The sequence below is a fragment of the Phyllopteryx taeniolatus genome, chromosome 2 (assembly GCF_024500385.1).
Source record: "Phyllopteryx taeniolatus isolate TA_2022b chromosome 2, UOR_Ptae_1.2, whole genome shotgun sequence".
Classification (NCBI taxonomy): Eukaryota; Metazoa; Chordata; class Actinopteri; order Syngnathiformes; family Syngnathidae; genus Phyllopteryx; species Phyllopteryx taeniolatus.
Window position 1 is genome coordinate 10,746,511 of NC_084503.1, and position 18,539 is coordinate 10,765,049.

The window sequence follows — 18,539 nt, forward strand, 5'->3', positions numbered from 1 at the left end:
GTGCATCATCAGAGATTTAAATGTCTCAGTTTTGTAATAGCATCAATTAAAACGTACTTGTGTCTTTTGCCAATCAAAGCAAACAACCCGGCTGTGAGAGTAGAATTACAGTTTGATTTGAACTGTTATTTGTATTACAATCTAACATGAATGGGAGACAGAGGAAAAGGTAAGTGGCTAATAGTTGCGTATAAACAGATTTGACACACAAAACCGTAACCGTAATAACCATTCTCAGAGTGAGGGATCTTGTGTTGTACCGCCAGCCAATGAGTTCATAGAAGCAAGTAAGCATTATTGTCATTAATAAGGTTCCTATTTACCTGAAAAAAAAAAAAAATATGGTGATATTCAACCCTTATCAAAAGAATGAACCATGCTATGGGTTGTAAATGGGTCTTTGAAAACAATAAAAAGTTCCTCTGTTTTTTTTGTTTTTTTTTAAATGATATTAAAAGATGTCAAACACATTTAGGGGGAATGTCTTCATTCATAAGTTGACATTACGTTGTCTTGGTAATGAGTCACCCAAACCTTTAAGCACCTTGCTGGCATAAATTCACCTTTAATTTGCATTTTGTAATTAATCCCGAGTCAACCTTTAATAAAAGGCAGCCTTTTAGTTATTCATTTCTTCATTAACCTGAGATGAGGTTTTTGATCTACAAATGTCATAAAGTAGTAGATTGAGTTCATATCCCACAGCGGTCGCAGAAATAACTCGAAAATGTAATCAAATCAACCAATAAAAGTCAGACATTGCTTTTGAATTGTGGTTCGACTGATTTTGTTTTAAAAACAAACTCATGAAACAGCAAAAAATGATGGCAACCCTAGCTTCATATTTTGTTGCGCAACCTTTTGGAGCCCATCGCTGGAATCAAACGATTTTTGTAATGAGGCTTCTGCACCTTTCACCAGGTATTTTAACCCACTCTTGATGAGTTGTCTCAGGTTTGAGGGGGTGCGTTCTCCAGACTGTATACTTCAGCTCCTTCCACAGATGTTCAATAGGATTTAGATCAGGGCTCATAATACGTCGAAGGTTCCACTTCAGAAAATCTTGTTTTAGCTGTGTGTTTTTGGTCATTATCCTGTTGCAAGACGAATGACCCGCGACTGAAAACAAGCTTTCTGACACTGGGACGCACATTTCTCTCTATAACACCTTGATAGTCTTGAGATTTCATGACACCTTGCACATATTCAAACACACTGTGCTAGTAGTGGTGTCGCAATACCCAAATTCTGACTTCGATACTATACCTGCAAGAAGTGGCTCGGTGCCCTTACTGAAGCGATACCACGGGAAATATATCGAACACTAGTAAAGCAGGGGAGTTGAAAACTGTCAAAACAACTTCAAATACTCTTATTTTTATTAATTCAAAAAATTCTATAAACTTGAAAAAAAAATTTTTATGAAATTATCCCTTAATGGTCATATGGTGTATATATATATATATATATATATATATATATATACGCACGCACACACAGAGCGGCTGAAATAAGTATTTAACACGTCACCGTTTTTCTCAAATATATTTCCAGAGCTGCTATTGACATGAAAATTTCTAAAGGGGACAGGTCAACTTCACTGCATTGAGGGAAATACGGATGGAGCCTTGTACCGTGAAATCCTGGGTGACTCCTCCTCTCAGTCAGAAAAACTCAAATGGGTCATGGATGGGGCTTCCAGCACGACGATGACCCAAAGCCAACAGCCAAGGAAATGAAAGAGTGGCTAAAGAAGGAGCACATTAACGTCATGGAGTGACCCAGCCAGTCTCCAGATCTAAATCCCATAGAAAATCTGTGGAGGGAACTGAAACGGAGAGTTGCCAAGGCACAGCCTCGAAACCTTAAGGATTTGGAGAAGATCCGCAAAGAGGAGTGGTCCGAAATCCCTCCCCAGATGTGTGCAAACCTGGTGATTAGCTACGAGAAACGCCTGACCATCAAGGGGTTCTCCACCAAGTAATGTTTTCATAGAGGATCATATACTTATTTCCCTCAAGGAATTCCAAAATAATTTGAATCTTTTGTGATTTTCTAGATTTGATTTGATTCTTTCTCTCCCTGTTCAAATACACCCACCATTAATATTATAGACCATGTCTTTGTTAGTGGGTAAACTTACAAAATCCGTGAGGGATCAAATGATTATTCGGTCCACTGTATCTGTCTGCTACAGTAACTTTGGTCAAGTCACGGTGATGAAAAGCGGGTTCGCGAGCAAATCGCTGTGCTGTGTCTAAGCCTTTTTCGGGTTTTGCCCTGAATAGCCACCACCTCCCACAGTGCAGCTCAGCTTTTGCGTTGCATTGTCGGACAAAACTAATACCTGAAGCACTGAGACAATGATGTTTGTGGCGCAAGAAAAATTACAAAGAGGCTAGCTACGCCAAGACTGACTGTAAACCCAAAATAGTGTGTAACCCAAGGTAATTTTTCTTTTAAAAGACTGGTCGTAAACTGAGGTTCCTCTGTATTAGTATTGTTCAATATGATGCATGTGTAGTGACTCTGACCCGGTTGGCAGGTCCAGCTACAAGACTTTAAGAGCTGTTCGTCTTGATTTGAAGCCGAACAGTATGAGGTGTTGAATTGAACCATGAGCAGTTGATTTGCCAAGTCTAAAGTTTGAACAATCATTCTATATGCTTGATCTATGAGTAGGAGTACAAAGTTGGGAATATTTTATATGAATATATGATTTTGACACCGTTTTTATGTCTAGATTATAGACCAGGGTTCGAGTCGATGAGCGTGGTCTTCTCCGGTTTCCCCAGTCTCTTGGACACGCCTCCTGGGTCTTTAACCTTTGATTATCGCCTCGCTCGCTCTCTCACTCTCTCTCTCGTCCTGCTTCTCTGCTGTTCTGTTGGCGGAGCCTCAGTAAGCAACTACCGGCATTACGTGCCAGTCACGCACGCAGTTGAGAGCAAGAACGGAGCCCTTCAATCAGTTCAATCAGCGGAAAAGTTACGCGCGCACCCCGACGGGACAACAACTTTCTTTTGGCACCTCTTTTTGTTTTATTTTTTGGGGCGTCATCTTCAACCAAACCTGCTTCGTTTTCCTTCTGAAATGCGAGGACAAAGACCATCCCCAAAGACCAGCTGGTCTACGGTTGTGAATAGCACAACGATCGTTGCCAGAATGTGCAAAATTAGTGGGGAAAGTGCCAGCTTCACACTAGTTCCAACATTGTACTAGCTCAACACGCTGCAACCTATGCACGCTCATTTTTAGTCCAGCAACACACAATGTCCTATCTACCCTTTTCGGTTACCATTAGTGTTACTTTCCTTTTGTAGTTAGACCCCTCTGTGTGTTTTCCCGATTGATCCCTCGTAAATTTCATTAAATATTTATAAATAGTGTTTATTTTACGTGCTAAAGAAGAATGGAGTTTCAAAAGAAATGTGAAGGGAGTTGAAGAAAAGCAATTAGGCCGCAGTAAAAGCGTCACAAAAGAACAGTCTTAAACCTTGGTGATGTCAGTGGCAAATATCAGGTCTTATTCCCACTGGTCTATTTTAAGTCATCTGGACCAATACTTTTGCTCAGCCAAAAAATGTTTTTGTTTCAAACAATGTTATCTCCAAAGTTGTATATCATATCCAGAAATGCAAGCTGAAATGTTTATCACTTGTCTCATATTCATCTTCTGAGTACCCAGAAAAAACTAAACTGGCCTTATTCTGTCAAATGGCACCAATTAAGCAGTTATTCAGTTGTCGCTTTAACACCATGACCTTATAGAAGCTTAATTAGAAAAGACAAATGGTTCATGGCTAGGTTTGCTGTTATTCTTACAAATACCTTCAAAAGTTATATTTTCAAGCAAATCGAGTTCACTAATTCATTGTGTCACCGCCACCACATTCAATTAACAAATGTCATCGTTTTCTTTTTAGGCTTTTCAAACTTCACCTTTGTTTTACTTACTGCTAGCAAAGCGTTGCCTTGTCACCATAGACCTTGTGCAGTGTTATTTATTCAAGTAGCTGTCGGAATTCCTCTGTGTTATTTCGCAGCCGCGTGTACCATGGTGGCGCTCCAAGACCCTGACGCACACCGCCCACATGGAGTCCCTCATTGCTCATTCACATGTATTATAATTTTTTAATCAAATTCCTCAGCATGGAGAAGGACAAATTCCTTTCTTTTAACGTGTCTATCTTTTTCTTAAAACATAGCACAAAAAGTAAGGACATTAGTGTTTGGTAGATAATTTTTTTTTTGTTTTAACAATGCTTCTTGGTAATAAATGTTATATCTTTGGAAAGCCTGTTTGTCTTTTAAATAGGGCCACGTTTGTAAGGCGCATGCATTTATGAGATGTGCAGCAGAACGGTTGGCTTAAATTTGATCCAAAATGGACGGGGGCGCCTTATAATGCGGCGCGCCTTGTGTGTGCACCGGGTTCACACAGCTTTACTAAGACTGGGAGGCAACGCCAGGCGAGTTACGCCACCATGTGTGAATGGATTGTGGAGGCTTGGGCTAACGTGTCTGCTTGCACTGTAAAAGCCGGCATCATTTCTGAGGAGCCGCACGGCAACGAGACTGACTCCGACGAGTACGAGAGGGAACCCGGCGTGTGTGATGGCGAACTTGAGAACAGCTGTTCATTTCGGATACAGAAGATGAGGACTTTGATGGATTTGTGAATGAAAAAAAAATAGCGTGAGTCCATTGTTAAATACTTCAATAAAGTACAACCGAACTCAGTTGGGCTCCCGCTGCCTTTTTAAAAACATTGTTTTAGCGTGCATGCATGCTACCGTATGTTTTAAGCTAGCGTATGTTTTACCATGCCTGCGCCCAATAATACGGTGCGCCTTATGTATGTGTTATATAGAGAAATAGACCCCGTAATTGAGACTGCGCCTTTTAATGCGGTGCGCCATATGGGCGTGAAAAATACGGTAATTGACATCTATCAGTCTGGAAAGGTTTACGAAGCCATTTCTAAAGCGTTATGACTCCAGCAAACCACAATGAGAGCCATTATCCACAAATCGAGAAAACACGCAACAGTGTTAAACCTTCCCAGGAGTGGCCGGCCTACAAAAATTAGCCAAAGAGCACAACAACTCATCCAGATCACAAAGGAACCCAAGACAACATCTAAAGAACTACAGGCCACCCATGCCTCAGTTCAGGTCAGTGTTCATGACTCAATAATGAGGAGGCAAAAATGTCATCCATTATGGAGTTCCAAGGCAAAAACTGCTGCTAACCAAGTAGAACGTAAATGCTCATCTTACTTTTGCACAAAAAAAAAAACACCACCTGAATGATTCCCAAGATCTTTGGGAGAATATTCTGTGGACTGACAAGACGACAGTTGAACTTTCTGGAATGTGTGTTACATCTGGCGAAAATGTACCAGCATTTCAGAAAAAGAACATCATACCAGCAGTCTAACATGGTGGTGGTCGAGTTTTTTTTAATTCCTAATAACCTGGAAAACGTACGGTGATTGATGACGCCATGAATTCTGCTCTTTACCAGAAAATCCTGAAGGAGAAGAGTTGTTAGTTCGTGACCTCTTGATTGAAATTGAAAAAAAAAAAATGTTTAATTTAGCAGGAATTACTTTTTCACACAGGGCCAGGTATATAAATACTTTTTTTTTTTGGTGTTCCCTTAATGTATGTAATCACCATTTTATGTTTACTTTGGTTATATTACAATCTGGAACAGACTGTGTTTTTGTGTGGTAATTCTGAGGTAACCTCAGCGCAGAGAGATATCGAGATGAGATTCTGCAACCGGTGGCAATCCCATATCACCACAGTCTGGGACCAAACTCCATCCTCCAAGATTACCATGCTCACCCCCCCCCCCCCCCCCCCCCCCCCCACAGGGTGGGGTTTACGAGAGACTACCTCCAGAATTTCGAGGTGTAGAGGGTGCAATGCCCTCAACCCCACACACCAACGTCCTTACTTTCTGTGCTGTGTTTATTTCATTATTTAAGAAAAACAAGTCTGACTCAGGTCCCCTGCTGTGTGTCGCCGACTTGGGCTCCAGTTTGAACCAGACAAAAAAAGACTGATTAGTTGGACATCAACTATTGGGAATGCAACATTTCTTTGTTTGTTTTTTTAGTTTTGTTGTTTGAATTTGAAGGTGGCATTCCTCAACAAGGTTGTGAAGGTTTTGTTTTAATAGCTTTTGTACTTGCACATTGAAACTCACTAAATCAAAAATGATTATACAAGTACAACTTTGTTCCCCCCCCCAAGACAATTTTAATGGGAAAGCCTTCAAAAATGTACATTTGAACTGTTCCCCAGCATGATGTATTGCACTGGTAGGGGCTCCGAAGAATATCCTGCCACAAAACATGTTTTGCATTACATTTTAACACTACAGTATTAACTGTCGTACAAGTATGAGCAGAATTTAAATATTCTAACAATAGCCAGTACTTTGTCAGTTTATAATAATGAACCATTTTCACAGCATTCATTTTGGCATTCCAAATAGGATGGATTTATTTTTGGTATTTTTTTTATTCGCAAGATTTCATAGAAGTGTGGTGCATGACATGAGATTGGTGAGAATCTTGAAAAAGGATGCATTTTTTAAAATTCAACAATCATAGAAACTGTTTTTATTTGTTTTATTTTATTTGTCCAAATTTTGAACTAAGTTCACTGTTCGAAGAACTACTTCATAGTTCTTTTTTGTTTGTTTGTTTTCGTTTTACCCTCAAAATTCTGGCATTTCATTTCCCCATTGTTGCCACCCATTCAGTCCACACGTGTCGCCAGCTGCAGCTTTCACCCTACAACCTCAAAAAAAAAGTTGCTGCTTAAATGGTCTTTCTTTTAAATGAGGAAATAAAACAAAAACTGGGCTTTTGTCCTTCATGTACAAACACTCAAAAAAACAACACAGTATGACAGGAACGATGGTGAACAGGCAATGATAACTGCATTTCTCGCAGCTCTACCTGACTATATTAACAAAAATGTGTATCTATTCTTATCATAAAATAATAATAAGAAATTCCTTATTATGACAGTGTGGTCATACAGTGTTTTAACCAGAGCATTCTTCTACAAATAATTTTCCTAGTGATCAATTTTTACAATTATGTACCAAAGAAGACGTTCGCTCCCATTTACGCAGTCTCACTGAATGCACCTCGCGCAAATTGCGATGTAAACATGAATGGGTTTGCCAAATATGGCTTTTTTAGCCCAACATACGAAGGTTTGTATGTAGTGTGTTCAGCCGTCCCTCACAAAACCTGGCTCTCTTCAATGAAAATGAAATTTGGTTCGAAAACCGTTCACAGATCCCCAGAATGAGCGTGTTCTCGATAACGTTCATCAGGCATGAATGGACTAGGTTCCGTTCACGTTTGCCAAAAATATGAACCGGTTCATGAACTTTTGTTCATTGAACCCGTTCAGGTACAACACTGGTGGTTGCTGTTTTTAAAGCGCTATACAAAATAGTTGGCATGGAAAGGTGCTAATGCAGGAATGGATATTTTTACCATTAGAATCTTTATGGTATTGCTAACTAACAAAGCTCCACCTTTTTTCTCCCCGCTTTTATTGGTCAGTTGGATATAAAGCAAAAAAAAAAAAAGTCAAGCATGAGATTTCAATAGAAAAATGTGTTTGTACTTTTTCGGAAGATGATTTTTCACGTAGATTTGTTTCAATGTGCAGACAAATGTGTATTTCTTGAGTGATAATGAGTCTCATCTGAGCTGTGAGGCTTAATTCTGTATTAGAGTGGTACGTGTCGCATTAAAATGTATTTAATAAAGTTTCTGATAATTGTAAATGTGTTAGACAATCCCGCCTCATGGCAAACTGCGACGCAATTATGAATTTGGACAAAATCTCATTTTGGTTTAAGATATGCAACACCCAGCTATTAGGCCTACTTGTGTGAAGGGAGATCTCACTACCTCTATGTGACACTTCACACCAGAGGTTGGGAACCTTTTTCCTTGCAAGGGCCATTTTCTTTTTTTTTTTTTTTTAATGAAGTCCGTTCAGTAAATGTATTCACAAAAATGATGCAACAATAGAACAAATGTTTATGGATTGGGGGTGTTTGATGGTTAAACGTGTTTTCTTAACTGTTCCTGACCTTTGATTTGTTTTTAGAATTGCACGGTGGGCCTGATCAAATGCTCATGTGGACCATTACTGGCCCCCGAGCCACAGGTTTGCTACCACTGTTGTTGTTGTTTTTTTTTTTTTCATCATAGCAATTTCTCTGTCCGTCCAATGTGACCAGTCCTTTGCAGAGGCGTCGTGCTTGACGGTACATCATGCAAGTACGGCGTAGGCTCCAAGTTCTTCAAGTCTCGTTTGAATGTCCACTGCCATAAATGGTGACCGGTGCGCTTCCCTCTGACAAGTGGTCGTGTGTCGACCACGTGGTGTGATTTCAGTCAACTGCAAATGACTCCGTCTGCCACGCGTAATTGGCCTCAACAGATGATCTATGGGTCGGCTTCAAGTGACCTATAGCGCTAAGCGCGCGCCACCGACAATGTGGATGCGCCGCATGATCTCATCTGCTGATATTGAGCGCGCATTGTTTGGAGATGCGTCTTCATTTGGCTCTATATTCCCAAATTCCCAGCGATCCCCTTTGAATGGGACGGTGACCTTTTCCCACCTCTCCCTCTTTTCCTCTTTTCCCTTCGCGTCAGTCCGACTTGATTAGCGCGTCAGGCGGCACAATGAGTGGGTGTCCCGCGTCCTGCCATTAGCCACATCCCTTTATCAATGCCCTGTAATTAAAATGTCACCGTTTAATTTTGGCTCTCGGCGGAATCTTTGCCCACAGTTTCAAAAAAAAAAAAAAAAGAAAAGTGCAATCGAAATGCTCTTTTCACTGGAAACAAAAGGAAAAGAGGCTGAGCAGGAGCAGAGCGGGATCAATAGGCCCTTTCGTCCAAGAGGAGGATTGATTGCCCTCTAAAATGGGATTTTTATAAGGTGCTCATACAACTGTTCATTATAAAACATTAGCGCTGCCCCGTCTGGTTTCTCTTTTTCACTCTAGTATGTTTACTTAGAATGAAACAATAGGGATTATTGACTCTACGTCATCTGTTCAAAATAAAAAGAGAGAAATGTGAATGTCAAAAATACCGAAATGGCCACTACGTGTTCCATTGGCTTTAATAAACGCTTCCAATGTGAGATGGGCTCTCCAAATAACGCAGATCTATTTATGCAAGTTGTATCTGGAGAGGAAAAACGATACTGCTGCTGAGCTCGGCGTGTGTTTCGAATTTCAGGAAAGCCATTGCACCATTAAATGGGACCAAAATCAATCAATCAATCAAGCAATAAAAGGAATCAAAGCTAAAAAAATATATATATTGAAAAAAACATTTTCCAAATCGGGTTCAATGCAAAACTGATCGTAACCAGCTGAATGGGTTTCCAAATAAGCTGATGTAAAAGAAAATGTTGTAGCCTGCGCTTATATCGTTCCGACAGGTGAGTAAAAATGTCTCCACTCCCTCCGCGCTGCATGCGTAAAGTAACCCTAAACCGGTGGCTCCGACGTCAAACCACGCGTGCGCGCATGAATATTTCACGTCCGAGGTTTGTTTCAACAATCCAACGCCTGTCTGCGAGGCCCCCGCTCATTTGGATGCTCATATATATATATATATATATATTTTTTTTTGGTAGTGATCGCTGTCGATTTCACGAAGTAAACCGATTTCCATTTCAATTTAATAAACCAATCTGGCTCAGTAGGTTGATTTGAAAAAAGGGATATTTTGCATCTGATTGAATGGGACAGGTTCACTTTAAAAAAATAAAAATAAAAAAATAGATTTGCTGGATTTCATTTTTTAGGATTGCTGTTCGGGTAATTTGCTTAGAAAGACTCCCCCCCCCCCCCCCCCCCCCCCTGTACGCACACATTTAATCTAAGGGGCCCCGATATAAATGTCGGTGCAGCTTTGGCCTCTAATGATTGTGACTCGCGCGATCCTGTGGCGCGCCATCGCCGCACAATGATCCAAACCGGGGTCGTGTGGCTCATCGCCACCGAAAGGGAAGAAGGTGGGAGAGAGAGAGAGAGAGAGAGAGAGAGAGGGGGAGAGAAAAGAGAGAGGTGCCATGTGTTGCGTGTCCAGCCGCCATTCACCTCCCTGCTGCCCAACAGGATGGAGGCACCTTGTCTGCTGCGGCATGTGCGCACATAAAGTCAAATAAAGCCACCCAGCACTTTTGTACACTCGCATTCACTTTTTTGGGGTTGTTTTTTTTTTTTTTTTTTTTTTTTAAACGACCGTTTTGGGGGTGCTGTCGCCTTTTTGAAGCAGAAAGGTAAGAGTGGCAATTGTTTGTTTGTTTCTTCATGTGGTTATTGTTTTATTATGATTATTTATTTTATTTTATTTTGCATGCTTCATCCGCATTTGGGAATCTGTTGACGTCCTTTTTCGGGCACGTTGAGCACCGCGGGTGGGGGGGCTTTCCCTGGCGCTTTCTAGGCCCGCGCAAAGAGTAAATACGTGCGGGTGAAGGCGGGGCGGACCCGCTTCGTGCCCAGTCGAAGGCTAATCCGCGCTGATGCTTTAATTATATATACAGGGGCTGGTCTTTTATTAACAATGCGAAGACGCGCGGTTGGATCTGTGTAATTACCAGCAAAGGAGCTTACACGTGTTCTTTTCCTCCCCGCTAAGCGCATTGGCGCGGCTCAGGCTGCCTTTTCCTTCTGTCCTCATCTGCCTCCGAAGGTCTTATGCGGCTCTTTAAGTCGTCGGCTCGGAAGTGCTGAGCCGATTGGAAGATAAGAGGAGCAGCGCGACGGCACGGGAGGGCCGTTACGCAGGGAATTCAGCCACGTGAAGCGAATCCATTGCGTTCGCGTTTGAATGGAAGTCAAGACGACAGCAGCAGCAGCGGCAGCGGCAGCGGCAGCAATTGTACGCCTGTGTCCTTTCTATTGACGACCCGGCATGATTGTCCAGTTTTCCATGTGATGACAGGCTTCCAGGGATGGAGTCGATACCCGGACAGCTCGGAGAAGCCGGCTCCGCTCCGAGTCCGAAACGGGACGCCCTCAAACCCAACCAAGTCAGCGAGACCTCCCTGTACGGGGTGCCCATCGTTTCTCTGCTCATAGACGCGAGGGAAAGGCTGTGCCTGGCCCAGATCTCCAACACCCTGCTGAAGAACTACAGCTACAACGAGATCCACAACCGCAGGGTGGCACTGGGCATCACCTGCGTGCAGTGCACGCCCGTCCAGCTGGAGCTCCTGCGACGCGCCGGCGCCATGCCCATCTCGTCCAGACGCTGCGGCATGATCACCAAGCGCGAGGCCGAGCGGCTCTGCAAGTCCTTCCTGGGGGCGCACAGCCCCCCGAAGCTGCCCGACAATTTCGCCTTCGACGTGTCCCACGAATGTGCGTGGGGCTGCCGGGGCAGCTTCATCCCGGCCCGATACAACAGCTCCCGCGCCAAGTGCATCAAGTGCACCTTTTGCAGCATGTATTTCTCGCCCAATAAATTCATTTTCCACTCGCACCGCACGCCGGACTCCAAGTACCTGCAGCCGGACGCGGCCAACTTCAACTCGTGGCGGCGCCACCTGAAGCTGACGGAGAAGAAGCCGTCGGACGACGTCAACCACGCGTGGGAGGACGTCAAAGCCATGTTCAACGGGGGCAGCCGAAAGAGGACGCTTCCGGCGGGGAGCTCGAGGGAGCGCTCGTCCCGCGAGGCGCAAGCCTCGTCCGCGCTCGGCCGCAGCGCCTCCCCGGAACTTCCGCGGAAAACTTTGCGCTGCGACGACGAAGTGCACGCGAGCCCGAACGTCGCTTTGGCGAGCAGCGCGAGGAGCTACCCGCTCATCCCGGTGCCGAGTAAAAACTTTGCCGTGCTCCCCAAAATCCCGCCACCCTTCTTGCCGCACCACCCGTACGGTTTCGCCGGCTACGGCTTGTGTCCGAAAAAGAGCGACGGCGCGCCGGAGGCGACCAAAACCAACCCCGTCCCGGCTGTGTTTTGGCCCGCGACCAAGGAGGCCATTTACCCCGCTTTCCCCGTGTTTTGGCCGGCGGCGAGCGGCCTCCCCGTGCCGCCCTACCCGGCCTCCCCGCCCGGGCTCCGCCAGGCCGACCTCGACCTATCGGACCAAAGCGAAAGGAGTGCGAAAGACGGCCAGCAGCAGCAGCAGGCTGCCGGCCAGCCCTGTCCCACTTCGTCCAGCAACTGCAGGAACGAGCGTGACGGGCCCGGGGACGAGACGCCGCAGCACCGGAAAATCGGCTACATCTCCGCCTTCAAACCTGTGCTCAAAGACGCGGAGACCATCGCCAAGTTGTACGGGGCCCGGGACGGCTTCAGTGTGCGGCCCGGCTACCTCTCCCCGGACTTTGTCAGCGAGACCTCCAGCTTTAGGTCCGTGTCCCCGGACGACGACGACCACGACGACGACGACCCCGACGTGGACGTGGACGTGGAGTCCAGCAGGGGGGAAGACGACGACGAGCCCATCCGGATCTCGTCAAGAGGCGACCCCCGAGAGTCTCCCGGGCCCGAGGCGGCCGAAGAGAGCCAGGAGAAGCCTGCGCCGTCACCGGAGGACTCCTCAGAGGAGGGCAGGCTCACCAGGGACGGCTCGCCTCTTCGCCACGTAAGATGCCCAATTCACAATTAACCCACTTCTTCCTATTTTTGCACGGATATTCAAACCCTCAAGTTCGAAAAAAAAAAACAAAAATTACTGTTAACTATAGTTTGAATAAATACATTTCACCCAGATTATTAGTCTATATGACATCTCTTTTTGGAATTCTAGTTGATTTGATCACACCCATGCACAATTTGAACGGATCCACGGGTTCCTCGTTGGGTGCCAAGCCTCTGCAGAATCAAGGCCTTGGTCGTGCGAAGTGGAAGTGTGTGTTTTTGAACATGTCCGCACCACTTTGCAGGTGTACGAGCACGAAGAGGACTGCCAAGTGCACGCGAACGAGACTTGCGAGTCGTCGAGCAGCCCCTGCAGATCAAACGGTAATTATTTGGGTCATTTACCGTGCGCGTGCTTCGTGCATATCAAGCTTTTTCCTTCGTCCCTTTTCAAAACCCGATCCAGCACTTGAATACATTGTTTCATGGTTAGGTCAACGGAAGATAACAGCAAAAGAAAAAAATAATAATAATAATTAAATAAAATGTTCATATAGGAATATATCCTCTAGTGAGTCTGTATTTAGTATTTTTTAACATTTGTATTTACATGCGCAATCTGCTGTTTTATAATGACTCTTCTTCTTGTTATTATTATTCATATATATATATATATTTTTTTTGTTTATTATTTTTTCATTTATTTATTTTATTATGATGATGATTATTTTACAGCCGATGGAGCTTTACGCATTGACATCAGCGTGCGGGAGCGAAATTTGGAGAACATGGCAAAAGGTAAAAGGTTTTGAAAATCTCAATTCCTCAAAATGAAGACTGGTTCATGACTTCCCAATATTGAAGTGCTCCATCCAAAAATCGCAAATCCATATCGGAACGAAAAGGCGAAATGAAAATGTTGCTCGTATAACCGCGTCGCTGACTTCATTTATGAACCCTTGAAATGCGCGCATCTGCCACGCTGTGCCACATTTCACATGCGAATTTGCATCTTCCGATCCTCCAACCGTTCCCATGGGTGCTGCGCACTAAATCACAAGACATGGTCGTTTGGACTTATTATTGTAAGAGGAAATCGTTTAGAGGCTATTAATATTTGAACGAACAGCGCCATTAGCCCGAGGCGTGGCAGCTAATTATTTTTTGAACGCTTGGAAAAACCTCCAGACCCAAATATCATGGCCTCGTGTAGCCCGGGGGGCGCTGCCTGTGCGACAATCATGTGGCACACACACACACACACACACACACGGCCGACGATTGTTGTTGTAAATGCACCTGATGCCGAGCTTCGCTGTGCTCCCATATTCAAGTGCACAAGTTCCATAAGAGAGATTGGAGGGGGAAAAAAATGGAAGGCATAATGCCTATTTTTCTTGTATTCGGAGGTACACCTGCACATTCTAATGACATCCACTCAGACTTTACAACGATCATGTGGAATTTCGATGAACACTAAAAGGTATTCAACAATACTACGCGTGTATGTTGTGGTTTCGGTAACTCGACACCATTACTGATGTTACTTTATGGAGCTCCACAGGACAGTCAAAATATTAGACACAGCCGGTGTAGTATGATGCCGTGCAATTATATCGTGAAATTAATCCAGTGCCATTGAAAAAAACAAGCATTATGCGTCCAGACGCATTTGTAACTGCTTTTGTACTGGTTGGAATGTGCAGGTGTGCCCAATAAAGTGTCCAGTGGGTGTATTCATTTTATGGTTTTTGTATTTCTGTATTATTTTTTTTTAAATAGCTGATATTGCTGTATTGTTTGTTTTGACAGAGGAGTTGCAAAAGCAGCTCGTGGAGCAGATGGAGCTCAGGAAAAAGCTGGAGAGAGAATTTCAACATTTGAAAGGTAGGAGGAGTGCGGTTGCTCAAAGCAGAGCAACGCCTTTAGATCCAGTTTTTCCCCTCACTCAATTGGATGTCTTTGAAGGCACACTTTGTCATTCAAAAGGAGGGAATGAGTGAGTCTTAAAGTTCCGCAATATCTGGTATTCCTCAGATAATTTCCAGGATCAAATGAAGCGTGAGCTCTCCTACAGAGAGGAAATGGTCCAGCAGCTGCAGATTGTTCGAGGTTGGTGTTTCCTCGCTTTAGGTGTCGAAAGGACACAACTTGAAAGCAGAATTAGATGAGTGCTCTTTAATTGAATGGAAAACAAATTGGAGTCATATTTTTGAGACTGTAGTAAAAATGAATAGATACAAGTGGCACTTGTATATATCGAAGTATTGACAATTCGGTAGAAGTATTTGGACAGTGGCATTGCTTTTAGGACTTTTGTACACTTACCACAATGGGTTTTGGTTAAAACAATCCTCATGTGATGGACATGCACTCAAAAAAAAAAACGTCATTTGAATGTACTTATTTTGAACATGTACCTCCATGATTAAAAACAGTTGAACTGACTCATTATTTTATTATTCTCAGGGAGAAAAGCAGAAAGTTGCATCAGTTTACCACGTTTTAATCATATGCAACACATGTGGCGACATGATCAAATTAAGTACTTTTTTTTTTTTTTGCAGGGTGTTAACTTTAAGAGGTTTCATGAAAATAGCATTTCGAAATGATTTTGCAAAAGTATTTGGACCAAAGTATGATAACAATTTTCATCCAAGCATTAAAAGCTGTGTTTATATTCACATGACATCAATTGTCCCCATCTATTTAAGTCCTGAAAATAGATGAAAAAAGACCCACATCACGAATATTTTGTCACTCTCCCAATACTTCTGGACCTAACTGCATGTGTCCGTTATTTGTATTTCCAACCCCGAGCATATTTTTCTGCTGCGGTGGATGAGATGAATAGATATCCAAAGCAAAAAGTGAAATTGACACCACATTGTTTTGTTTGCCTAGGTTATTTTCTCCAAAATCATACTCTGGAAAATTGAATAGACAGCCCATTATGTAGTGCTGTATCAGTTACATGCACTAGACAGCAACTAAAGGATTGGCTTCGTGTTACACTTGTTTAAGTACACAGAAGGGGTCAGTGTAAATATCATGAGGGCAAAAAGCATGTTTGTACTCAAGCCCTTATTTCTTATTTTATTCATTCTATTCCTGATGGGCCACTTTGTGGACAAAGAGAGAGAGGTTCATTAGACAATGCTAAAAGGTAATGTAATTTGGGCCATAGCAATTTGAATACACGCCAATAAGCAAGGAGATCAATGTCAATATTTGGGGGGGGGGGGGGGGGGGGGATGTAAGTAAGCAAGTAAACCGAGTATGAGTGGACATGTTCTTACTGATGGCCCCGTCCTCCCTAGAAGCTCACGACGCCCTTCATCATTTCTCCTGCAAGATGTTGACCCCTCGCCAGTGTACTGGAGCCTGCACCTTTAAGCCCCCCCTGCTGCCTCCTTAAACCCCAACACAACCCCTTTACACTCACTCACTCACTCACTCACTCACTCACTCACTCACACAAACTTCCACTATATACAGTAGATACACTGGTGAATCGCAATTGAGTGAACAGACTGAGACTCGGAGAAAGCAGGATTGATTTCAACATTGTTTTATGTTGAGACTTGGGTGATTTAATGTTAAAGCTCATACCAAGAAGCCACCTGCTATTCAACTATTCTGAAAATGGGGGGAGGCACTATACAGTATATACCATGTGACAATGTGCAATGGCATGTATAAATGTGATAAGTTAAAAACAATGTCATTATTTAGCTTTTGATTGCTTGTTTTAAATAACTTCGGTTCTATAGTTATCTTGATTTCCCTTTCAGATTATTTGTACCACCGTTTGTGTTGTAAAGCACTTTAAATGGGCAACATTTCTGCTTTTGTCGTCCTTTATATACCAAATGGTCACATCGGGAAAAAGAAGGATGTTTATGTTGAAAAAGAAGCACTTACTTGAACAGTGGCTGAGATCATAATGTATGTTTGAGATCATGCAATAAAAGATTTTCTCTCACCGTGTGTCATGATGCCTTCATACACTTTGCACTGTCCAGGTAATCTCTACAAAAAGGGTTATGCTAAAGATATATTATGAAATATATGTATTGTGTGTGTGTGTGTGTGTGTGTGTGCCCTTGTCTATAGAAATGAATTTTTTTCATTTAAACAAAAAAAAGAATGTATGCCCCTCTTTGCCAATGGTCTGAGTCTGACACCTACTGGAACCATAGAGAATAAGAGCCTATTTGCCTCTTATTATATTTGACTTCAACATGATCTCTTTCATTAGGCACCAACATCAGCGAGCAGTCAACTGATGATGTTTGACATGGTGTCAGGGGAGGGCTGATCGAATTGTGAAATCTAACTCTTCTAAAGGGAGTCCTAATAGATATTGATTGCGCTGCTCCGAGTCCCTGGATACTTCATGCTGAGACATAATGTCACTGACACACAATGAATGTTCATTTTCTGTGATTGTGACCGCCTGCCTTAGCAAAGCCTATTCTTTATGCATTCTCAAAAGTCTTGAACCGATCAAACGGCTGCTTTATACTATTGTTATCCAACAGAAAAACTCCATAATGTCATTTGGTGAGTTTAAAGCGTGCCAACCAGAAAGCCACTGAAAACCACTTAGTGTATGATCATTAATGTCATGATTTACAAGACTTTAAAAGACATCAGCTCAGTGAGTGCCAAATATAGTATGCTTTTGATTTGTTTTGGTTTTTTTTTGGTTGTTTTTTGGGGGTCTAAGTGATATGGATTTTCGGAGGCCGATGCCAACTCCAGTATTTGTCAGAATGGAATTCTGATAACCGATTAATCGGCTGAGAAATTATATATAAAAAAATATATAATGAATAAAATAAGTTATTTACAATAAAGATGACTGTTTTACAATACAATAAAGGAATTTTGAAGTTCAAAACATGCAAAAGATTTGGTGTTTGGCATGGTTGTTTGTCTATATGTGCCCTGCGACTAGCTGGCGACCAGTTCAGGGTACGGAAAATGGATGGATGGATGCAGTATGTAAGCAACAGGGGCCCTCGTTTTTTGTTGTACATTACAGAAGAGTGCTCGTAATGACATCATGACAAAGAGAAATAGCGCAATGACCGTAGAACACGCCCAGGTCACTTCTACTGCATATCAGGGGTGTCAAAACACATTTTTGTCCCGGGCCTCACTCTAGTTATGGTTTCCCCCAGAGGGCCATTCAAATCCGGTATAGCCGCGACCTACTTCCGTATTCAGCAAAACGGGTTCCTCCTCGCTCAGGCGAATGAGGAAAGACAGGTTCAAAGCACATGTAGGAATTTTAAAAGTCTACTTTTTGTAAACACAAGATGTCACCAAAGATAACAATGGACCGTGTTTAGGCTTTCTTCATGTTTACATGTATCCAGAGGTGGGTAGAGCACCCAAATATTCTACTCAAGTAAGAGTACTGTTACATTTGAGTAATATGACTCAAGTAAAAGTAAAAAATAGTCATCCAAATATTTACTTGAGTAAGAAAGTACTCAATGAAAAAAACTACTCAAGTAAAGAGTTGCCATATCCACTGTCAAAACAACAATAGAAACATCTGCAATTTACTGCAAGGTGTTTTCTCAAGTTAGAAGCGGGCTGAAATGTCCAAGTTTGGGCAGTCACAATTGAAGAGCTGCATGACAAAGCTGTTGTTTTTTGGTCTTTAAACACACTCGGGCGGCTGTTTATTTATTTTTTCTTCCCAAAATGAGTCATTTTGATTGGCTCGCGATGGCTACGTGCACGGTCGTGTGACTGCCTTGTGTCGTCTGCACGTTTCATATCATATCTGTATAAATAAACGATATATAGGCACTTTTTCCCGCACTATTCATTCACTCCACAGTCACATCCC

General features: G+C 42.9%; 1 protein-coding gene across 4 annotated transcripts; it reads left to right on the forward strand.

Annotated features, from left to right (window-relative positions):
- The first annotated feature begins 10,134 nt into the window (after nucleotides 1-10,134).
- On the forward strand, nucleotides 10,135-16,604 carry skor1a (SKI family transcriptional corepressor 1a). Of its 4 annotated transcripts, none has more exons than XM_061760123.1 (7): nucleotides 10,135-10,355; nucleotides 10,718-12,674; nucleotides 12,976-13,054; nucleotides 13,406-13,468; nucleotides 14,483-14,557; nucleotides 14,708-14,782; nucleotides 15,991-16,604. In XM_061760123.1, the coding sequence occupies exons 2-7, from the start codon at nucleotides 11,034-11,036 to the stop codon at nucleotides 16,086-16,088; spliced, it is 2,031 nt and encodes a 676-aa protein (XP_061616107.1). In that variant the 5' UTR covers nucleotides 10,135-10,355; nucleotides 10,718-11,033; the 3' UTR covers nucleotides 16,089-16,604. The 4 variants fall into 4 exon arrangements, with proteins under 4 accessions (XP_061616107.1, XP_061616122.1, XP_061616115.1 ...); XM_061760138.1 differs by having other exon boundaries at nucleotides 15,994-16,604; XM_061760131.1 differs by having other exon boundaries at nucleotides 10,135-12,674.
- The last annotated feature ends 1,935 nt before the right edge of the window (nucleotides 16,605-18,539 follow it).